At 44.9% G+C, this 24,283-nt stretch overlaps 1 protein-coding gene across 7 annotated transcripts; it reads left to right on the top strand.

Annotated features, from left to right (window-relative positions):
* ctc1 (CTS telomere maintenance complex component 1) lies at positions 1 to 24,283 on the top strand. 7 transcript variants are annotated; one of them, XR_005708512.1, is made up of 25 exons: positions 1 to 114; positions 477 to 576; positions 2,615 to 2,708; positions 4,588 to 4,810; positions 5,435 to 5,667; positions 6,663 to 6,792; positions 8,272 to 8,583; positions 8,695 to 8,817; positions 9,693 to 9,922; positions 11,840 to 11,990; positions 12,652 to 12,866; positions 14,647 to 14,816; positions 14,905 to 15,019; positions 15,177 to 15,633; positions 15,726 to 15,815; positions 16,733 to 16,870; positions 17,349 to 17,395; positions 17,621 to 17,706; positions 17,912 to 18,047; positions 19,560 to 19,628; positions 19,724 to 19,883; positions 20,502 to 20,557; positions 21,288 to 21,351; positions 21,573 to 21,807; positions 21,958 to 22,049. XR_005708512.1 is itself a non-coding variant. In XM_040141053.1 (25 exons), the coding sequence occupies exons 1-25, from the start codon at positions 64 to 66 to the stop codon at positions 23,849 to 23,851; spliced, it is 3,765 nt and encodes a 1,254-aa protein (XP_039996987.1). In that variant the 5' UTR covers positions 1 to 63; the 3' UTR covers positions 23,852 to 24,283. The 7 variants fall into 7 exon arrangements, 5 of the variants coding, with proteins under 5 accessions (XP_039996987.1, XP_039996991.1, XP_039996989.1 ...); XM_040141053.1 differs by lacking the exons at positions 21,288 to 21,351; positions 21,573 to 21,807 and adding exons at positions 22,194 to 22,314; positions 23,751 to 24,283 and having other exon boundaries at positions 21,958 to 22,114; XR_005708513.1 differs by lacking the exon at positions 21,958 to 22,049 and having other exon boundaries at positions 21,288 to 21,465; positions 21,573 to 21,626.

Genomic DNA, 24,283 nt, shown 5'->3' on the forward strand with positions numbered 1-24,283 from the left:
CAAGCGCGACACATTTCACCTTTACCTGGGGATAAAAACTGAGCTCGGCTCCGGGCTGAAGAGATGGACTCCCAGCAGTTGTTCCTGGATCAGTTCAAACGCAGCAGTGAAGCAGTCAGTGTTCACTTCACCTCAGTCTGTAGCTTCCACAGAAGGAACTCCGTACAGAAAAGTGTCAATTTAATGATTTTAAGCTTCTCGGCTGCTGGGTACATGGCAGAAGTAAACTAAAGACTGTGTTAGAGTTATGGACTTTTTCTGTCTAATTCTGCTTGCGTGTGATCCACCTCACATCAAAGCTGTACATTTATAACGTTAGTGTAGAAACTGATCCTAGAAATTGGCAACATTCTGTGTGTGTATGAAGCTCGGTTTCTCCAAAGACTGTTTGTGTGTTGTGTTTAATGACGGTGAGAGCTGTCGGACATTCCTGCTGCAGTTTCATTTGAATAAACTGGTGAACGTTCTTCTTGCAGGAGGTCTTGTGGTTAAAGGCCATACTCAGCTTCATCACACAACAGGTGTGTCCGGTGCTCACCGGCCCCGCCCCTCCTGCTGCTGACGAGTTATTGACAGGTCAGTCATCCGATCAGCTTCTCGGGTTTTGGTGCAGAAGATACCTGCTGACAGGTGAATTAGCTAGGGCGCGTCATAAGAATGAGACAGGATGTGTGTGCAGCATGAAGCTGTATCTCAGACTAAAGGAGAGAGGTCCAGTTTATATGATCTCTGATCCTCTAATATTGATTACACTGGATCTGATGCATTAATTTGTATTATATTTAATTCAGCTGCACAGTGTGCACACGGCTGTGTTGGCTGCAGTTGATGATTATTCTCAGAGGAGATTTATTTGATGATTACTATCTCTGATTAATTCGTTTAGTCCATTAGGAAATACTGCAATCTGCCTATCTCAGTTTCCTTGAGTCCAGTGTGACATCTTCACGTCTTGTTTTATCCAAAACCCAAAGAAACTCAGAAACTGTGACAGCAACGCAGGAAATCGGACACAGCCTGGATTGAAAAGTGACTCAAAAGACGTTGGTTATTAAACTAGTTGAGCAATAATTTCCTGTCCGTCGACTATTTTTTTGGCTCTATATTCATTGTACTGCATCACGTTTAGCTGAAGTCAAACCTAAACATCCCTCTAATGAGTTTCTGACTGTTAGGTTGACTTTAGGAAGGTGGTTTACACCTGAGGTGTCATCCAGTCCTTCTGGAACAGATCATAATTATATATATTAAATGTGTGTGTGTATATATAATTAGTCAATTGTCATTTATTTTTATTAGTATTGTAAAGCTGGTTGGCCACCAACAGTATAACCTCTGATTTCCAGTCTTTTGTGAGGAACATGTAACAGCAACGTTATTTAAAGATTTTACCAGGTTTCAAAAATGAATTAAGACTTTAATCTCTAAGAAGACTAAAGTCTAGTATAACTTGCCCCCCCCCCCCCGTAAAAGGTACAATCATCAGAAGAGAGTCATTTTACTTTTTATTGGTGGATATTCTTGACGAGAGAGACTCTGTTACCGGGATGTTGTCCATTTGATGAGGACTCCTCATAACAGCAACATTAACTGGACACATTGTGTTTTACAACCTGAGGCAAGTTTATTAGAGCAGACATACAAGGGCATTAAGACAAGACATAAAGGAAGCTAAGGACTATGTAAAAAAAAAAACTGATAGAAATGGGATTTAAAAGAGTAAAACAAAGAAACTGTTGGTTATCTCAACAACGTGGAGGAGAATATTTCATCCAAAAGCTCCTTTAGACCTGGGCCCCTCCAATTTAATCGGACATTCATTTAACACGCTGCTCTGATCATAGATCAAAACCTGAGTCACAGTGACGGTCTGACGCTGGGACCTGAACCAGTTATTCTCTCAACAGGACCGAGTGTGAGACGGACAGATTGACGGACTGATGGACTGATTGACACTGACACATTTCATATCTCATTCTCTGCTGCAGCCAGAGAGAGAACAGAAACATTCCTCTTCCTTTACATTGGGACATTTTTAACCCCCCACCCTCTCTCATTATGTCTCTTTCCATAAATGTACCGTCATGTCTGAATGAAGCTGGAAGTCAGCGGTGGGCAAACAGTGGCCCGCGGGCCACATCTGTCCCTCCAACAAAAATATTTGGCCCCCTAATGAAAGCTGATGTTTTCCAGAACGTAATTCAGAAGACAAGGCTCAAGTAAATCACAATAAAAAGACCTTGCAACATCTGATCCCGCCCTCCCGCCATGAAGAGACGCAGGCTGTTGGAAGAGTTTACAGCGCTGAGATGAAGTTTAAATCACACAGGTCATCACATCACACCCTTTCATTCAGCTGTTCACGGTGTTTTCTGCCAAACCAGCATCAACATGAGCTGCTCACGCGCTGACGCGAATCATGACGTGTCCGGTCTGTCTGTTTAACACACCAGTGTTACTCTTCACGAATGAGCAGAAAGAAACGCACTGCACCTGTAAAACTCAGCATCACTGTGCCGGACAGATGAAGAACGCAGCGTTTCACTGAAGCCTCGGGTCAGAGGTCAGCGTGAGGCACCGACTCCTGTTTACTGATGCTGTTGTTGTGTTTCAGGAAGTGTATGGTCTGATGTGTCCCTGAGTGTGTGTGTGGTGAAGAGGCTGCAGGAGAACATGACTGCCACACACACTTTACCTGTCAGCTACAGGTACGACTACAGGTCACTGCTGCGTTTGTCTGCTGCCTGTCTCCCTGCTCCCGTTCCCATGCTGCCTGTCTCTCTGTTCCCATTATCATGTTGCCTGTCTCCTTGCTTCCTGTCTCCCTGCTCCCTGCCTCATACTGCCTGTCCGCTTCACAAACTGTGTCACAGAGACAAAATCACGAGTCGAGTCATGAAGCATCAGTCATGGGATCCTGACTCCGGCTGGTGTTTTCTTTGGGTGCTGCTGCTGATTGTGACGTGCTGGGTTATACCACCGCTGTTTATTTATTTAACTTGGAACATACAGTCAGTGCGATGTTTACAGGATGTGTAGCAAACGACTAGATAACTGTGTGTGTGTGTGTGTGTGTGTGTGTGTGTGTGTGTGTGTGTGTGTGTGTGTGTGTGTGTGTGTGTGTTGTACAGGTAGGTCAGAGAGCTTTCGGTTATGGTGATTAAGATCTGGTAGGCCGTTCTGTAGAGTCCCAAGGTAGTGTTCTTTCCGATACTCCACCGACAGACTCCAAAAAGGCCAGATACTCTGAACTGTCGTTAGGTGCATAAGCACAAACAGTCAGAGCCTTCCTATTAACAACCTGCATTCCCACTGAGGCGACCCTCTCATTTTCCGGGGAGATCTCCAACGTAGCAACGCTCAGCCAGGGGCTTGTGAGTATCCCCAGACTTTTCCCAGCACCTCTCACCCTGGGAAACTCCAGAAAAGGACAGAGTCCGGCCCCTCTCCAGGAGTTTGGTTCAGTGTCCAGTGCTGTGCGTGGAGGCGAGTCCAACTATATCTAGTTGGTACTGCTCCACCTCCCGCACCAACTCTGGCTCTTTTCGTCCCTAGAAAACTTCACATTTTACGTCCCTAAAGCTAGTCTGCGACAACAGGATTTGGCACGGTCAGGCCCCCGACCCAGCCTGCCGCCCGGTTCACAGTGCACCCCAGTCTGATGCCCTGAAGGTGGTGAGCCCACAGGGTGATGGCTCCATGTAATTTCTTCACGCTGTGTCCAACCGGGCCCCATGGGCCAAGGCCCGGGTACCAGACGCTTGCCGGCGAGCTTCCCTTCCCAGGTCTGGCACCAGGAAGGTTCCCCGGTTTCCCTGATGTGGGCGAGGTGATGCAGCTCAGAAGTTTGCCCTTCAACTGGTGGTCATGAATCTCTCTTAGTCTTGCCTCTCCCCTGGGACCAATTGGCCTTGGGAGACCCTACCAGCCCCCAATAACACAGCTCCCAGGATCGATGAGGCACACAAACCCCTCCAACATGTTAAGGTGCCGATTCTCAGAGGATTCTTGGTTAATGTAATTACAATGCCGGTTAACTGTTGCATCTAAGATGTTACACATAATCGTTTTCTTATTTTTAGATTAGTTGACTGGTCTAAATTTAAATTTCTGTTTAATCAACGGGAAAATTAGTTGTTAGGAACAACCCTATTCTACACAGGACCTGACTGTGGACAGTGAAATGGTTTCCATGTGCCAGTCAAACAGCAGCAACACTGTCAAAATGTGGCAGTAAAATGACACGGTAAATATGCTGTTGAAACAGGATTTACAAAGACCTGATCTAGTTCTGTCCAGGTCCTCCTGTCCCACTTAGACATGATGAGAATCAGTACCTGCTGATGAGAGTTGGAACATGAGGGTCAGTCAAACGGCAGCAACACGCCAGGAACACACCGCTCAGAGAATGACACTGCACATGCAGCATGTTTGTATTCATGTATCTGCTTGACTACCTGCTCACCTCACTGTCCACTGTATTTATATTTATATTTATATTTATATTTATATTTATATTTATATTTATATTTATATTTATATTTACATTTATATTTATATTTACCTCTCTCCTGACCCTGTCTCCAGACCAGTGTCTGTCTCTGAGCTGGTCTCCCAGCAGAACCTGGCCTGTGTCAGTCACCTGTCCTGGAGCACCAATCAGCAGCGAGTGTGGGTGAGGGAGGCGGAACTCTCTCTGCCAGGTAGCAAGGCTCTGCCCCGGGTCAACCTGCTGCTGATTGGCTGTCTGAGAGAGGGACGGGATGGAGAGTGGAGGCTGACGGACAGCAGCGGGAGTGTCAGGTGTGAGGTGAGTCTGAAGGTGGCCTGCGGCGTGATGCGTTCAGGGTCTGAGTGACACCTGCAGCGCGGTCCATTTGGGGTGTGAAGGGGTTTACAGGAATTTAACCTCTTAACAGACCCTGCTTTTATGTGCATAACCCTGAATATAACGCCTGATATAAAATGGTTCCTGCTCTGGAGTCACTTGTGATCCTGGGCTCCTTTGAACAGTAACTCTTTAGAGTTTACTAATAAAAACTCAGTCAAAATTATGTTCAGTGTCTTCGTGCACACTGAGACACAAAACAAAACTAACTGTAAGATAATTGTTGATTACTAATCGTTTAAAATCCTGTTGAATTATTAGGAGGCAGTTTCTATGACATGACTATAAAAATAAAGGTTCAGGATCAGAGACCAGATACTTACAGCTTTTCAACAGTTCAGCAGTCCATCAGCTCCAAATGGCGGCAAAATTAATGAAAAGTAAAACTTAAAATCCCTTGTAGTCATTTTAACTTGAGTCTAATCAGGTTTTAAAGAGGGACCACACATGCAGTCATGAATGAGTGAATGAACATGTTTTGTTTCTACTGTAGTGTTGTTTTTTATTCTTCGTCACCTGAAGCTACACCTATTTGTCTCTCTGCAGTGCCTGTCTCCCTCTCCTCAGTGGCTAAATCGTCCTGTCTTCCTCTCTCACTGGAACTACATCCCCCACAATGCCTCTGGGCAGGACGAGGCCGGCGGCTGCGTGGAGCTGATTGGTTCTCCTGTGCTGCTGTCTCCCGGTCCTGAGCCGGGATTTGCTGCTGGTGCTGGAGTAGGCGCAGGGCTTAGCAGAACAGTGGGAGTCAGAGAGGCTGCAGGTTTACTGCACAACAGGTGGGTCAGCTGACCTCTGACCTCTGACAGTTGTTACGAGGTCACAGGTCAGTGTTGTGTTGTGCTGCCGTAGATCTGACTCTGAGTCTGCTTCTCCATCATAGTCTCCTTTAGATCAGCCAGGACCCTCTCAAAGGTGTTTATCAACCAGCATTGGTGGCTGTAGTGTGGCTGTATACAAACGATGGGACCTTCCATGTAAAGACTGAGCCTTAGTTACATCTGCAGAAGTGTCTTTGTTTTCTCCTTTAGGAGTTTTTCTTTAATTATCTGGGGCTGCTGCTAAAACGATGAATCGATTATTATCAGAATAGCTGAGGATTAATTTTCTGTTAGTCGACTAATCGATTAATCGTTGCAGCTCTAAAACAGTTTTTTTTTTCTGAGTTTCATGTGTAATCTGGTGAGTAGTCAGCTTGTGAACTCTTCACTGGAGGGAGAAGGGGGGCGTTGGTGGCTCTTCACATTGATTTTAGCTGCGCTCCCTGGTTACTTTGTCTTGTTGTTTAACTCTAGCAGGTTAGCTTAGCTTCAGGCTGGAGTCCTGAAAAAAAGAGCATTGTCCTTGGTGATGATAGCAGTTTTCTTCCTGTTGTTGTTAATTAGCTTCTGTGTGGGTTTCACCGGACTCTAACTACCACTCTGCCTCAGTCTGTTTTCTGACTCTGACTCAGTCTTTTTTCTGACTCTGACTCTGTCTCAGTCTGTTTTCTGTCTCTGACTCTGACCCGGTCTGTTTTCTGTCTTTGACTCTGCCTCAGTCTGTTTTCTGTCTCTGACTCTGTCTCAGTCTGTTTTCTGTCTCTGACTCTGTCTCAGTCTGTTTTCTGTCTCTGTCTCTGCCTCAGTCTTTTTTCTGACTGTGTCTCTGACTCGGTGAATTTCCTTAAATCGTTAATGATTTCAGTTTGACCTGATAAACTTTTCAAGTTACTTCATTAGGACTATTTCAGCTCTGACTCTGCCTCAGTCTGTTTTATGTCTCTTTGTTTCAGGGTCAGAGGACAGCGAGTGTCTGTCTGTGGGCAGGTGGGTTCACTTTGCCCTCTGCTGGTTGTAGCAGGAACAACCTTTTTCTGCTTCACACTGACAGAGGAAAAACACACTCTACCTGTCCTCGTAAAGGTAGGAAAGCTGTCTTACAGATCCTGTCTTACAGATGAATCTTGTTAAGTTGTTACTAAATATTACTAAATTTTTACTCATACTAACTTAAACTGAACCAAGTCCCAGAAGCAGCTAATGTGTGATGTATTCAGTGTAAACATGTTAGAGAAAGTAAAAATATGTGGTATTACTAAAGAATAACACAAGTACTAGAGACAGATATGAAAATATATATTCAAGAGACCATAGCACAATGTGGGTTCCACATAAAGATGTATAATTGTAATAAAATAATATATAATAATAATAATCATCATAATTGTAACAGTGGGTGTTGAGCAGGATCATGGGGCAGTAGGTGGTTTGCAGTCACAGATCCAGACTCTGCAGCACCAGGGGCAGAAATACCTGCAGAAACGGACGGGAGGAGAGACACGAAAAAGCACAAAACTACGGGAGACAGAAGAAACTTGAGTTCATGAGACGTGTTTTCTGATCACGTCTGAGAGCCAAAGTGTTTCAGCGAGCAGCAGCAGCACATCAGGACGTCTGTGCAGGTCTTTTCCCCTGAGTTTAGACTCTCAGGGTACATAGAGGCTGCTTTATCTCATTGGTGGAGGATTTTGAGGCTGAGAGGAAGAGCGCAGACTACGGTGAAAGGATTCTTCAATTAATCGAGTAGTCGACTATTTTGATGATCGATTAATCGCTTCAGTCATTTTGTTAGCAAAATACCCAAAGCTGTTCTATTTTCAGAAGCTGCAGTATGAAGATTTTTTGCTTTATTCAGTTTTCTGTTACAGTAAACTGAACGTCTTCGGGTTTTGGACAAAACGAGATGTCAGCTTTAACAGGAATTAGGATGGAAAATTGAACTGTTTTCTGTCGCTTTATAGACTAATCAATTAATTGATCAAATAATCATAATGAAAATAACTGTTAGTTGCAGCACTACTGCAGATAATACTCAGGGCTAAAGAATGCAGCGACACTTCCTCTGCAATATACAGTATGTATTATTATGAACGTCTGGATCGTAAGATATCAGAGAAACAAGCTGCTCAAACATCAGCAGCAGCTCGCAGCCTCTCCGTGACGATTTTTAACGTGAAACCGCTTTATTCAGTGTTTTTACCGATTTAAATCACCCAGTCCGGTTGTTTGTTTGTTACTGAATCTATCAGCAGCAGGTTGTGAACAACTGCTGGTCAACATGAAGTGTTTCTGAGGTTAAATCCCTGGTCCTTGTTCAGTGTCTGACAACAGAAATAGAAAACTCTGTCAGTGAGAGAGACTGTGCTGGTCACTGAACACAAGTGTAACAGACTCTCAGTCCTCACCAGGTGTGTTAGCGTTAAACTGAAAAAGGGTGAAGAAGAGGTTTACCTGTTTCCATATTGTCCAGATGTTTCACTGTGGACAGACTCTCTGCTAAAACCACCTGGAGACTCTCTGGACACTGATCGGTTTTAAAACCTGTCTGGTCTCTGTCTGCAGGACAGCAGCAGGTTGTGGTGGTCTCAGTGTGTGTGTGTTGGTCAGAGTGTGTGTGTGACGGCGCTGCGTGTGTGTGTCCTACGAGGCTGGAGAGGAAACAACATCCTGTGTGCGACTGACCAGTCTGAATTACACACAAACTACACACCAACACACACACCCGTAGAGAACACACACAGTGAATCGCAGTCAGACATGCCACCATCGATGATGTCACACGTTGATGATGACGACTGTGAGGAGGTGGAGCCTGAGAGAGATGTCGTCCAATCAGGCGTGAGGATGAAACACTCCCGAGTCATCAGTTACCAGGTAAGACACAGAGGATACTGAGCTCTGAGGGGCTGTCGGAATGTTACATTTTGTTTCAGTTTTACCTGTTTAATTACCTGTGTGCTAAGCCCCGCCCCTCTCCTCTGATAGGGTACAGTGACTGAGGTGGTGAGTGAGGGGGCCGGGCTGTATGTGATTGACAGGATGGTGGGTCTGTGCCTGGCCTATCAGCCGACTCTGAGGAGGAAACTGAGAGCAGGAGATTGTGTGGAGGTGAGTCACAGTCCAGGCGTGATCACTGCTGCTCTGTGATTGGACCAGTTGGTATTACATCATCTTCTATCACTTTATAAATATAGATAGGAATCCAAATCCACCTGCCGGGTCCTCTGAAGACCACTGACTGACACGTTAGATCCCTATTGTTCAATCCGGACAAAAACTGAAGAGCAACAGTAACAACGGACTCACGCTGATGACGAGGCTTCAGGAAGTTACTCAGATACACTGGTTCCCAAAGGCTGGTTTGTGGTCCAAAAGTGGACCATGTGTCCATTCTGAGTGGATCAAAATTCCTTTACTTTGGGACAGGGCTTTTATTATGAAGTACCATTTCCTTCCTCCTAACGCAAAACTTAACAGTAAAAGTACTTCACTTTAAATAGTAATCACGATAATAATAATTGTGACATTTATAATAAAACAGGATGAATGTGAGGAAACAGAATAAGGTTGAATAAATTCTGGCTTCAGCTTCAGTACGACCTGAACGGCAGCCTGACGTTTGGTTTTCCTGACACTCAACACACGGGAAAATGTTGCGGCTCTAACTTCTCTGCCACTTTCAGCTCTGCAGCTGCTGCACTGCTCTGTCCTTGTTAATCAGCACGATTTCATCGTTTAGCAGAGTTGGTTTTTCCCTGCTGCGTCAGTTCTTTTAATGTGTTTTCATGTTGGTTCAAAGCTCTGACTGCTCTCTCTGAAGCCTCTTATTGTAGCCTTTATTTAGGGGAGCATGGGAACATGGGACCAGGCTGGAGCCACTGACCTGAAACAAACCAGCCACAATCAGATCTAGACACAGCCGATTCACGTCTGAGTCAAATGTTCTGTTGTTGATAAAGTTGTATTGAATGTCCTCCCTGCAGCTCCGACACGTCCACTTTCTGTACCGGCCCTGCCCCGACTTTCCTTCCAGCATGCTCGGTACCTGTCTGCGCTCCAGCCTCAGGGTCACCAGCTTCAGCAGGGTGGGGGGGGGTCCATCTGACTCCACCTGCCCGGGTGATGGAGTGTTACCACGGTTACTGCTGGAGAAAAACATGGGCGTGTCCGAGTACCTGTGGACGTGTCACCTGAGCTCACGGCTCTCACACAGGTGAGGAGATATCATTAAACCCATCACCTGAACAAACAGCAGAGGCTCACAGTGACGAGATGAAGATCAGCGACTGTGTCTGAAAGCTGAAATTACTGCTGACTGTTGAGTGAGTGTCTGGTACACTGGCAGAGGTTGAGGGGTGTTTTCTACAGAGGCAGTGGAGGTCAGAGAAAAGGATTCAAATTTCCAGGCTGGAAGACAAACTGTAAAACAGACAGAGAGCTTGTCATACTTTGATTAGAAGTTTCTTAGGCCGATTATTTTACCAGAAATCTCAATACCTGAAAACTCAGAGACTGACTCAGCCCTTGGATAATCTGCAGCTCTTTTCTCCTCACTTATCTACAGACCAGAGCTGAGAGCAAACAAGTGTTTCTGTCTGTCCCAGAACTGTTTATAACACACAGGTCTACTATTTTATACATTTAAGTATTTGATTTAAAGGAGCTGAACCATCATGAAATTCATTTAAGTCATAAAATGAGAAGCCGCTACTAAGATCTGCTAATTAGCCCCCTTCGGCAGGACTTCAGCTGTTTTCTTTCTCCATCATAAACCAAATTAGCTGCTGCTTTATTTAATTATGTAACAACAATAACAATAATAATGAATTTATTTATAGAGCACTTTCAAAACAAAGTTACATGGTGCTTTATGTGGTTTTCAACAGGATTACAACATTAAGAAACAGAAAATAGGCAGAAAAGTTAGACATTTAAAGTAAAAGAAAACAACAACCAAATATAAGACAGTAGCAGTAAAAACCATAGTGCTTCCAATTAAAGAAAGCATGAGCATGAGCATGAGCATCACATGACTGACGCACACATCGCACTGATCTGTGAAACTTGCCACACTTTCCACGATATGTTCAAAATATTTTCATCTAAATCAGTATAGAATTGAAAATAAAAAGTCCAGTAAATGTATCACTGAGGATGTTCAGTTAAATGTGGAGGAGCTGCTGTTTCCTGCAGTCCAACAGCGCCACATGCTGGACGGGGGTTTTTTTTGCGTGCTATCATGTGAAAAAATGAGGAATTGGCCTTCATCCCTCTGTGAGTTTCCCTCTGAAAATGATCTACTTCTGTATGCGGCAGTCCTGAATTTGGAATTACATTTTCCATCAAGTTGCTGCTGCAGTGGTGAGGAATTAAAATCCATCTACAACATTATCTTTTCCAAATTCCATCTCTCTGTCATTAATTCCCCTTCATCTCGTTTGACTGGTGCTGGTTTTCAGACAAACAGTTTTTATTTTCCACTGCCTCACTTTCCTTTAACTTTTTTTTGACTTTGTGCACATGAGCAAACCTGATGTCATCTGTAGTTTTTAATGTCCATTGTAACATAATTTATTGGATGTTCAGTAGCCTAACGATGTCACAGTTAACTGAAGAAAGATGGTCAATACAGGGTCAGTGCACAAGTAGGCAAAAAAATCAGCAGCATGAAAGACTTTTATATGCAATAGAATAAAATTAAATTAAATTGTGTTACACAGTATAAAACACAACAGAACTGAATACAATAAGAGAAAAGAAAAGGCAAGAGATTCAGTCATGAGTTTCTGTGAAACGCTGCATCTCATCTCCCTGATGTCACTGATGACATCACTAATATAAATGATGATATCACCGATAGCAGTGGTATCAGTGATATTGGGGCAGATAGGTCCCAGTGATGTTCTAGACGGTTCTGAAAGTGTCAGTGAGTGACTGAGGCAGCAGGAGCTGTTGTGATCTACAGTATGGGAATAATGCTTTAGTCCACTAGATGTCACTGACAGACTTTACGACAGATCGGCTGTTACCCTCGTTTACCCTGATCAAATAACTGATCATTCACATAACAGACATCCTCCATTTAAACCTGTCTGTCTGTCTGTCTCTCTGTTTCTCTCTCTCCCCCCAGTCTCGTTCCCAGTGTGTTAAAACAGCAGTGTGTGTGTGTGTTGTCCTGGAAGCTGATGGAGTTTGTGTGGAGGCGAGGAAAAGGAGGAAGAGCAAGGAGAGATATCTACTCAGAGATGTTGGATGAGCCTCACACTTGTCCTCTGACTCAGGTAGATTCACCTTTCACCTTTCAATTTGCTTAATTAACATGACAGGTAAATACATTTTTTATAAAAGAAAATACATGACAAAGGAAAAGAAAACTTGCAGTGTCCTGTGTCTCTACAGTACAATGTTGACCCTGCAGTGTCCTCTGTGTCTCTACAGTACAGTGTTGACCCTGCAGTGTCTCTACAGTACAGTGTTGACTCTGCAGTGTCTCTACAGTACAGTGTTGACCCTGCAGTGTCCCCTGTGTCTCTACAGTACAGTGTTGACCCTGCTGTGTCCTCTGTGTGTCTACAGTACAGTGTTGACTCTGCAGTGTCTCTACAGTACAGCATTGACCCTGCAGTGTCTCTACAGTACAATGTTGACTCTGCAGTGTCTCTACAGTACAGTGTTGACTCTGCAGTGTCTCTACAGTACAGTGTTGACCCTGCAGTGTCCCCTGTGTCTCTACAGTACAGTGTGTACTCTACAGTGTCCTCTGTGTCTCTACAGTACAGTGTTGACCCTGCTGTGTCTCTACAGTACAGTGTTGACCCTGCTGTGTCCTCTGTGTGTCTACAGTACAGTGTTGACTCTGCAGTGTCTCTACAGTACAGCATTGACCCTGCAGTGTCTCTACAGTACAATGTTGACTCTGCAGTGTCCTCTGTGTCTTTACAGTACAGTGTTGACCCTGCAGTGCATCAGTACGTCAGTATATCAGAGCTCAGTCAGTCTCTGCAGTCAGACTGCTGGTCTTCAGTCTCTCTGAGCTCTCTGTTGCCTCCTGGTGGATCCAGTCTGACCCGATCTCAGATCAACACTGAACTGGCCTGGTCCTGCAGGACTCTGAGCTCCGACCCCCAGGAGAGCCCCCAGACTGGAGAAACACTCAGGTAAACTCTGACCTCTGATCCGAGGAACCACTCTGGACAGTATCTGCAGCCTCTGAGCTACACACAGACACTCCAGTAAAACGAGAGACAATTAAAGCACAGACTTTTTAAAACAACTTTACTGAATCAGATCAGGGAAATGACTTCTGCACATACATAGTAGTTCTTACCTTGTGACTTAAATCATGATTTTAAAAAAAGAGTTGACAGAACATACAGTGTGCTTCATGATATCTTCCAGAAGATCTACATTTTGTGTGCTCTTTGATTACAGAGATTGTTTGGAGATGCATTAAAGTTATCCACATCAGTTGAAAAGAGCCTGAAAGTAGTGCATGTTTTTTTTGTTTTTTGATATACACGCAGACGCCCCCTTATTAGGTTCACCTGTACAATCTAATGTCATCCAATACAACAGCTCAGCCATTACATCTGCCTTTATAAAGTTTATAATGTTGAGTTTTGTTCTTTTATTGTCAGAAAAGTGTAAATTCAGTTCTGTGTTTGCCACTGAGCTCAGTTAAAGCTGCTGCTGATTCTGTTGTTAATACACCTGAGGAGCACGAACATCAGGAACACCTGCACAGTACTACACCATCACTGACTGTGAGCTCAGTAGAGCTGAACAGAACTGAACATTATAGCCATCAGAACAGGAGACTGTTTGACTCAACAGGTGTATCCAACTATACAGGTGCACCTGAGAGTAATATTTCCCGAAAAAAAGAATTTTTCTACAGTCCTCAACCACTCAGTGGTTGGTATGAACAGACAAAAATAAAATCATGGTCAAGGTCAACCAGGTCAAGACTCAGCAGTTTACCTGCACCTGGAGGACAAGGGACACTCCTTCAAGGATAACAATGTACATGTTGTGGATAGGGAGGACAGGTGGTTTGAAAGAGGAGTGAAGTAGGCGATCTACATTAAAGTAGAGAAACCATCCCTCAACAGAGGAGGAGGTCTGCGACACCACTTATCCCCCCCACCTAAAATGTTGTCCTTTCGTCCCTTCCCAGGACATTTAACGACCATTCATACTCGACCTCATGTGACTCAGACTCTAACGACTGTTGTTACAACAGCCAGGGGCACTAACGAACCAAGTGACATCAGTGACCTTGATAACAGCCCCACAGAGGTTAAATACCTGAACTGAAGAGGCCTCTTCGATGAGGTGAAATGTCTTCAGGATCTGCAACCAAGTGCAGTTGCCCTCGATTCAGCGCTTCTTGGATGTAATAACTGGTTTCTAACAGACTATAATGTAGGTGTCATCAGATCTAAGTGTTTACTGATATATTTTTTAACAACTCTTAACTCATCCTGTGGACAAGCAGACTCTAAATATCAGCATTGGGGCCAATCTGGGAATATTTTATCAGTATCATCTGAAGTAAAGAAGATCAAAATCTAATCCTTTCTTTACTGTACTCTATGTGTCATCACTGTACTCTACCATGCTAGTGCTGCACTCCTGCTCACCTTTATGATGGCAGTATTTCACAGCGTTTCCAAGTGTTTGTGAAAAATGATTTGGTCGGACCAGTGACGGACTCTGAGTTCTGACACTGAGGTCAGCAAAATTCCCTAAACTGCAACGGTAACAAATTCATTGTCTCTCTTTCTTCTTATTGTCGGAGCTCAGTGGAGAAAACCATGTTTACATGGTGGTTATACGGGATAAATAAACCAGTTATTACATGTTTATATGCTGTTTATACTGGAGAAATCGGGGACTTCTTACCACTTTGTTATTGCTCTCCCTGTGCTCTGACAGACGGCGCCCCCTGCTGCTTGTGGGGGTGTTGGGGCTTCCGTCACAGTCGTCAGAACACAAACACACTCTGCAGCTCAGAGACGGTACAGCAGCTGTGAACTGCGTCGTCACGGAAACCACCGAGGAAGAGGGGGGAGGTCAGACGGCGGCCTACAACACTGCCTGGATAGGTACAACACAAACACACACACACACACACACACAGAGGTCAAAGGTCACAGACTGCAGGTTGAATAAGTGTGTGTGTGTGTGTCACAGGTTGTCTGGTGTGTGTCCACCAGTTCACCATGGTTACAGAGAGATTCCTCCAGTCAGATTTCCCCTCCTACCAACACCTGGACCAGGACAAGTTCATCACACACAAACACTGCAGGTACACACACACAGTAACACACACAATAACAAGCACACACACGTTAAAACATTAAAACCTGTGTGTGTGTGTGTGTGTGTGTCGGTGTGTTACTGTGCAGTGCCCCCCCCCAAGTAAGCAAAGGGAAAAAAAATGTGTGTGTGTCTGTGTTTGCCAGAGTTTACCTGCAGTTTTCTCTGGACCACCTCCACATCCTGAGTCCGTCTGTTGCCATGGTAACGCACCTGAGACACAGGTGGGAGGAGACAGGAGGTGATGTCACAAACAGGAAACAGAAAGCAGAAGGCGAGAGAGAGGGAGGTCAGACAGCAGGGAGGAAGCGGGGAAGAAGAGACGAAGAACCACACTCCTCCTACACTGCCCCCTCTGTTCCCATGACGACGGGCCCTGTGGGCGGCGGCTCCCAGCCCTGCATTTCCATGGTGTTCAGGGTGGAGCAGAAAGAGGGCGTGGCCTGGAGGAACACGGGGGCAGGGATGGAGGAGGTTGAGGCGGGGCTGGATCTACACTTCTCTGTCAGAGCTGCTGTGATTGGTCCAGTGGTCAGTTGGGGGCGGGACCCGAAGAATGGACCAATGACAGACAGAGAGATAGAGCGGGAGAAGGAGGAGCAGGTGGGAAACACACCTGTGTGGGTGTTAGATCCCATGATGCCCCTGTGATCAGTGTGTGACCTGTATTAGTGTGTTTGTGTGCATCCGTGCAGGTGGTCCTGATGTTCTCAGGTGTGTCCGCTCGATGGTTCCCTCTACTCCAGCCTGGATGTTTCTACAGACTGATCGCTGCTAACACTCAGGTAAACTCACCTGTAGTGGGGGAGGTGTCGAGGTTCAGTGCCTTGCTCAAAGGCAGTAATAAACTTTACTGATGAATTCCATCATTGTTCAGCACAGGAGTGAAACAAACAGACCTGGTTATTGTGTGTCTGTTGATGGAGGGTTTGAGTCTCTCACAAGAATAACAGGGAGAACAACACTGCTTCTCCACTTTGTTGTAACACAGATTCTAACAGAGTCTAAATGACAGCAGTGAGTTCCCTCAGAGCTTGGGAGAGTTTTGACTCCCCAGTCTTATGTCCTCAATGTCCAGCCAGTTTGGGGGGGTACAGTTTGTTTTATATCTGCAGGTGAAATAATCGAGACAGTGGAGAAGAAGCTGTTTGTCTGTAGTGGATGTGAGGACAGGGACAGAGGTTTAAGGCTGCAGGGTGTGACTTTCCTCTGATGTTTTTGGTTGAAATCTGATGAAGGACATTTCACAATGCGGAGACTCATTGAGCAGCACTGCGGAGATGTTTCCTCTCTGCAGACAGGAACCAGCTACGTTTGAGCAGAGAAGATGTTTTTACTCACAATATGAATTTTGTTGGAAAAATCCCCTGAATCACCATCAATTGCCATCAATACTGTGATTATGTGTAAAGGGAATCAAAAAGCTGTCAGAGCTTTGTGTTCAGTCTGCAGTTGTTTCAGCGATGCTCTTCTGTTATGTGTAATCTGTGTTTAATGTTGAGGTTTAACCTACTTACTACTCAGATCTTTGACATGAACATTTATTGGGCTTAATTGTGACGTTGCGTCGTCTCCATGTCAGTCTGCTGTTTGTATATCAGCTGACCAGACTCGGCTGGACCTGTTCCGCTCACACTACATGAATAAATTCAGACCTTGAACCAAGGAGAGAAACACAAGACAACCTTTGTGTGTCCATCAGGATCCCAGTGTTTTGATTGGCTGTGGTGTTTCTGGGCGGAGCGGGGTGGAGCTACGCACTGACTCCACCCTACAGGTCAGATCTGATTGGAGGTTCCACACACTGACACGCCCACTGCTGCTGCACACTGAGAGAGAGGTAACACACACACACACACACACACACACACACACACACACACAGTTTAACACATTCTGAGATAAAGACCAGAGGCCCGGACTAGGGAGCAGGATTTAGTGTTAGCGAGGTAACTTCAGGCTAAACCCTGGGTTGTCAGGGTTAGGACGGTGGTTCACTTCTTCCCAGGTTACATCGTCATGGTAACTTACACACGTGTAATTATAGTCGTCAAATATGTCGCTCTGCTGCCAGTAGACGTGTCCGTGTCTGTGATTGGTCATATGCTGTAAACACAGCCCCTTTCATGCGAATGCAGGAAAACCCGGGTAGACTTGATAACTACCGTCATGTGACCGTTTAGCGTGATTAAGGCTGTCAGGCTCAGTTAAGCCAGATAACGTAAAGATATCCTGGGTTTGTTGAACTGGCTTCATACTACTGGCCCCTGTTCTCTCTCTCTCTCTCTCTCTCTCTCTCTCTCTCTCTGTGTCCTCAGGCTCTCTCGCCCACAGTCCTGTCTGTCTCTGAGGTCCTGGAGTGCAGGTAACCACTGTTCATACTACACTGATGCCCCCTTTTGGCTGCTTCTTTATTAAACATGTACTGAGGCAACGAGTCCACACTGTTGGATCCAGATCACGGAAATCTGTTTCTGTCATAGAGTTTGACTAATCAGACCATCTTGAGGGGATAGTCAATACTCTGTGTGTGTGTGTGTGTGTGTGTGTGTGTGTGTGTGTGTGTGTGTGTGTGTGTGTGTGTGTGTAGTTCAGAGTTGGTGTGTTTTCAGGGTCTGGTGTCTGACAGGATCAGTTTGAACAACAGGACAACTGAGTCTGGACACACAAACACAGGTATAAACACACTCACACACAGTTCTCAGTATTTAACAGTGTACTTGACTCAAAAACAGGTGGAAACAACAGAGTAAAATTAAGCAGTTTAAATCCTGCTCCCCACAGTCACACATCTTTTCAATAAAGTACAGTGAGAATAAAGTGCAGTCACACACCGCACCATGTGTATTTTATATAAGATGTGGTAATAAAAACCCGTCAGGTGTGCGCCTCACCATGTGTGACCAAAGTGGGAGGAGTCTCCATGTGTACCTGGACTTAAACCACACCCCCTACCCACCTGGCCTGTTGCCAGGCAACACACTTCTGCTGTCTGCTTTCCAGAGGAGGCTGTCCAGGTAACACACGCTCTTTTATTTGAATCCATCATGTGTCTAACAGGCTCTACGTTAAACAGCACGTAGAGTTTACAGAACTTTCACTTCATTAAATTCTTAATACTGTAAGTAGGTTTGGTTTGGGGGGGGGGCTCAGTATGCCACCCAACTCTGGGGTTGGTTATCTCTCGTCTCCACTACTGCGATGTCCCTCTAGTGGGCCTCCCTTCTCGCACAGCGAAACCCTTACAGATGGTCCAGAATGAGGCGGCGCGTCTGGTTTTGATCAGCCTAAAAGGGCACATGTCACTCTGCTGTTCATGGACCTCTACTGGCTGCCCATGGCCGACCCGGATCGAATTCATGTCACTAATGCTCGACTACAGAGTCACTTCTTGGTCTGCACCCATCTACCTGAACTCAATCATACCGGCTAATGGTCCTTCTCGACCGCTGCGTTCCTCCAAGTCATCTGATTTCCCCGTCAAATTGTCGTTGGTGTCAGCCAGCTTGGTAGGCTCGGAGGCAGTCTTCCCTTTTTGTGACGTTGCTTTTTGCCTTTTTGTTAGTTCACAGCTTTGTTACTTGTGTGTGTATGTATAAGTATATGGAACCGTACTCAGACCTCCTCTCCACGCGTCAGTCCTAGTCTGTCACCATCCCGGAAGTCTGAAGTCAGGGTCTTAACCAAAAATGAAAAAAGAAACTGTGTTGGGTTTTACTGCATTTCTTATACCTTCAAGATTCAAGATTTGTTGTTACATCCCGTTAGAAAGGTATAAAAGAGTAAAATTCTTGGTTTTCAGCTCCTTGTCATTGCTGCAATAATAAAATAATAATAATAATATACAATAATAATATTAATATAAAAGTGCAAACGTGCAATGTTTGCACGGTGTGTGTGTGTGTGTCACAGGCAGACAGGCAACCATTGTTAATGAACCTTGTTGCCTGGAGGAAAAATCTGTCCTGGCGCCTGCAGGTCTGGGCAGACGACATTTATATTAATCTAACAAAGAACACACCAGAAACGGGTTGTTGTGCTCCTATGAACCCACTAATCCTTCTTAAAATCATCTTTACAAAAAAGATGTCTTTACTGTTTCTGTTGAACTCGGATGTCTTTCTAGGAGAAATTATAATTATTCTGCTTGCTGAAAATCATGCTGAGGAAGTTTGTTTTTCAGCCCCGAGTATTGTCCGCAGGTCTGTGCCCAGCAAACAGTGTATCATCCTGTTGATCAGACTCTGTTTTTAGAGATTTTAGTGACGTCAACATCAACCTGAAACTGGAAACATAAGGTGAGAATGTTTCATGTCATCCCTCAGTGGAAATTTCGCACACTGTTGTATAAGTGCACACAAAAAGGAAGCAGGTAGGCTGACACACCTGCAGACTGGGTGTCAGACCTTCCTACAGTTGTTGTTTTTAATCAGCTGACCAGCGCATCATAAGTCTGAACAGCTGGACACTTTCTCGCAGCATGTCGCACAGCTCTGTCGTCTTACTGCGCCTGTACCTGTGTGTTTCAGGTCAGGAAGTCTGTACTGCAGTTATTTACCTGTCAGCTCAATAACTGTCATGTCACTGGGAGATACAAGGTAACTGTAACGTAACAGTGTAGACAGATAAAATCTGATTCTTACATTATATTTTTATTTGTTGATTTATTCATTGTTTTTTATTTTTCTGTCAGCTCTGCTTGGCCTCCTCTGGCTCCCATGATGCATCTGGGTTTGTGGGGTCTGAGCAGGGAGGAGAGGTGCACTGTGGGTCAGGTCAAAGGTCACGTGGTGTGTTTCCTCTATCTGCAGCTGCAGTGGAGCTGCTCACTGTGCGGGAGTCTGTACACACAGGTATATATGATACACTGTACACACACTGAGTACACGCTGTACACACACTGTACTAACAGGTACATCAATAATACAGTGTCTTCTTCAGAGGTCCTGTAGCGCCACCCTCAGGACTACTTTAACTTTTCATCTGTTCCGTTTACTTTGTTGTTCAGTCCTCACTGTTTCACTGTTTTACTTTCACTGTTTATTCTGTGATTTGATTTCAAATGATTCATGGTGTTTGCGTATATTTTATTGTTTTCACTATTTTGCTGTTTTACTGTTTCACTGCTTCACGTTTTTACTGTTTCACGTTTTTACTGTTTCACTGTTTTATTCTTTCACTGTTTATTCTGTGGTTTGATTTCAAATGATCCATGTTATTTGAGCATTTTTTATTGTTTACTCTGTGTTTTACTGTTTAGCAGGTTTCAGCTCTGTTTAGAAAATACATGTTTTTATGAAATTATGGTGGTAACTTCTACAACTACCTGAGAATGTAAGAGCAGATGAATGTTGCTGTTTGGTGCAGCCTGTGGAGGACTCTAACAGGACCTTAGATGTGATTTATCAACAATTTCTTAACAGTTTACAAAGAAACCTGGAAATGACTGAACTCTCTGTCTCTCTCTACAGTCTTGTTCCAGTTCTCCGTGTCGTTCGACCTCCTCAGTGTTTCAGTCCAAAGCGAAGTAAGAATCCTCTTCTTGCTCTGAAACGGTTTCAATGTGTTGGTCTAGTCCAGGCTTCATTAGATTTAGATGATCCTCCCGCTGTATAATGTCAGGTTTGTGGTTATGGCAGGCGTAATCCACATCTGTATTCCTCAGTGCATAAAGACTGATGCTGTCTGAGAGATGACGCCACGTTCATGATAAAAAAAGATCATTTAACAAAACGTCCCCTGAAAGAAAAAGATGCTTAACCAGACAAAACCCACTGAACTCTGTTCTTCACAAGTTAGCTCACATTATTTTGTCCAGGAGCATGTAGACATTTCTGCTCAGTGCAGGTACATTTTTACAACAGCAGGTGGTGGAATTGTCCCATTTAGGAGGATTTAATATGAACCTAAATAACTCCGTTACAGTCTCACCTGTAAACCTGATCTGTACTCTGTGTAAAGAGCTCTTACCAAACACATGCCCCATAAACACTGAATGTGAACGTTTGAGTCGACACGAAGGAGAAGTGCTTAAAGTGCTCAGGAAAAAAATAAACTGCAACCCAAAAACCAGAACTCCAACCACTACTGAAGTCTGTTTGATGGATGACGAAAGCTCCGGAACAAGCTAGTGAGTGGACCTTGAGTTGTGATCGTTCTGTCAAAGGTTTTATAAGCTTGATATTTAAGCAGCCTTTCACTGTAGTTTAGCCCGATGGAAGGTTTTAACTGACATGTAGATGTCTTTTCACCTGCAGTTTTCCAGAAACCACATACATCATCATCATCATCAGCTCACAGAGAAACCAGGAGGCAAATCGAGTCAGTTTCATTTGAATTCATCTCCATGAAAAACCTCATATCCTGTCAGAGACCACCAGACTCTGCTCAGGGTTTAGAACGATCTGTTGGAAACAGCCATGAACTCCAGGCACAGTAATAATCTGTATATACATGCGAACCAACCACTGCAGCTCACGTTCACATGAAGATAAGTTCAGTCCAGATCCGCTGAAGAGCTCTCACTCTGTCTGTTTTCTCAGGGGCTGGCTGCACACAGGGTGGAGAATCCGAGTCAAAGCTGTTTTGACTTTCACCCTCCAGCTGTTAAGATGTCCCTCTTATTAAGTTTTACTGTTTGTACATTCACGGAGACGCGAGGACCGACGGGTCTCAGCAGCTAATAGCCGGACTCCCGACAAGAGCTTTCAGTCAGCATGCATGGTCATCCTCCTGTGGAAAACAGTGAGGTGTCTCTGCAGACTCGTGGAAGATAAAGTTCAGTGTCAGAGTGTGAATCTAATATTTGCTTCATGTTTTTATTGGACAGTTTAACATCAGAGCTGCTCTGTGGAGTCAGGTACAAACAGGTACATTGTGTGTTAATCAGATTGGTGATTGAAGTATCGATCTGTCTGTATCGATCAGACTGGTGATCGACGACGGGACAGGTGAAGCTCACGTCTGGTTCTCAGGTGCTCTGGTTCGTCCTCTGCTGGGATTGGCTGATTCTCAGTGGGAGGCGCTTCAGAGGGCCCTCAGGGTCAGAGGTCACATCAGAGTCTACCCCCGGGGCTGGAGCCTGGTCAGTACCACTTCCTGTTTTTAGCAGCTGTCTGTGGGTTAGGGTCTGTACTGCACCATTACCTGTCTCTGTCTGTCAGGTGTGTGACGCTGACAATGATGACTCTCTCCTCCACTTCCTGTCGTGTGTGTGCAGCGGTGATGTTGTGTGTCGCCCGCTCTCTCTCACCTGCAGGAAACACAACAACCAGAGAAAAGAGGGTAACAAACACACACACACACCTTGGGCTCTCTATGCTTGCGAGGAACCTCACTGACATAATGCATTCCTGGCCTGTAACCGTGGCCAACACGTCCTCTCTCCCAAGGTCTGAAACATTGATCCTCACAAAGATAGATGTACGAGTACACGCACGCACACACACACACACACGCACACACTGTCCTGATAAAGGGTAAGTTGGCTCATCTTTTCAGTGCATTTGTTTGAAAGACGTCCCTCCGTTTGAGCAGTTTTTCTTCATGTTGGCAGTCAAACACCTGCTGCTGTGGTTGACAGGTGCATACAGAGCAGTGTCATCTACGCGCACGTGAAACCTCCTCCGTCAGTTCACAACAGATGCAGCAGATGTATATAATACGACTGTGGTGTCAGTCGCAGCTCAGGGTCAACAATCTTTACACTCAGGTCTTTTACTGGAGCAGCTCTTGTCTTTGAACCCTGAAATTCACTGTGAATCTATAAAACAATTAGCAGTTGACCTCAGATTCGTTTGTAATGATGCATTCCATTCGTTTCTGACTCCGTCTTCACACATGCACAATGAAACGAGTTTTTCATGTTCGTCGTGCTCCGTGATCATCATCTCAGTGCTGAATCCAACTTATAGTTGTTCTCAGCTTCTGTTGTCAAACACTGAACCAGGATGAAAATGATCACAGCTCATGAGTACTTTGTTACCCAGCAGTCATTACCGAGCTGCTGCTGCAGATAAAATCACTATTTAATGATCATGAAATGATCACTGACAAAATCAGCTTAGACAAAGTTCAGCTCTGTGGGAAGTTTCCCTGTTTTCCCACTGTTCGCTACATATGACGGATTAAAGGACACATGAGCTGCTACATAGTGAATATATGGTTCTGTGAGATTTTATTCATCGTAATTGTCCTTTTTACACCGACCGACGTGCACATCCGGATGCCCCAGAAGCTTCATATACATACGATGTGGTCTGGTTTGGTCTTTAAGCTCTGAAGAAGTCGCGTTTGTGCCGAAACGTCAGCTAAAGGAAGAAAGTCTGAGCTGCGTCGGCGTCAAAGTGCCCCTGCCTCTGTCCAAGTTTATACTGGACAGAGTTTATACCTGCAGTTATCAAGACGTCTGCTGCAGCTGAGCTCACCTCCCTACACCTGAGCGCGTCAGCTACACAACGGACAGGTGAGCCGTGTTGAAGGCAGAGAAAGATAGAAGCGACAAAAGGTTTTCAGGTTGAAGTCCAGCCACAAACTATCTGTTATCATGTGAACCAGATGCTTTAAAACAGCTCCAAACTACGTTATAAATGCGTCTGCTGAAGAGCAGATGCCTGTGAAATGTTTCTATTGGACACTGAAACCGGGACTGAGCCGCGACTGAGCCGGAGTTCAGCCGGAGACAATCTGAGTTGATGTTGACATCTGTGTGTTTGTTCCAGAGATGAGGAGGTTCAGTCGAGGAGACAGAGACTTCATGACCAGGATGATGACTCCTCTTCATCTCACCTGTCTGCGTATCAACACTGACTGTTACACCTGACATTAACATGTGGTCTGTGTCTGGATCAGGTAAAACGCAAAACAGAGTGTGATCAGATCAGTCAGACCACATCTGGACGTGGTCAGGTTCGTGTTGTGATCAGACCTCAGCAGCTGTGACGATAATTGTGAAGAAAAGTCACCTGACTGAAACTCTAACTGAAGCTAGAGGTGGTGGCGGCAGGGGGCCCTCCCTCACAGGACGGTTTAGAAATGGATAAAGTGCGTTTGTGACGTCTCTTCTTGTGTGTGTTGACCGCCATCCCTGTCTGAGAGCACGTGTAAATACAAAGAGCCATAGACGGCTGACATCATCATACAGGTACAGGCCACGTCATGACCAGGTGGCGATCCAGCCTTCATTTAATGTTCACAGGACAAACTGAGTCAGTTTAATATTCAGAAAATACAGAAAATAATGTTGTTATTTTCA

The sequence above is a fragment of the Xiphias gladius genome, chromosome 12 (assembly GCF_016859285.1).
Source record: "Xiphias gladius isolate SHS-SW01 ecotype Sanya breed wild chromosome 12, ASM1685928v1, whole genome shotgun sequence".
NCBI classification, from domain to species: domain Eukaryota; kingdom Metazoa; phylum Chordata; class Actinopteri; order Istiophoriformes; family Xiphiidae; genus Xiphias; species Xiphias gladius.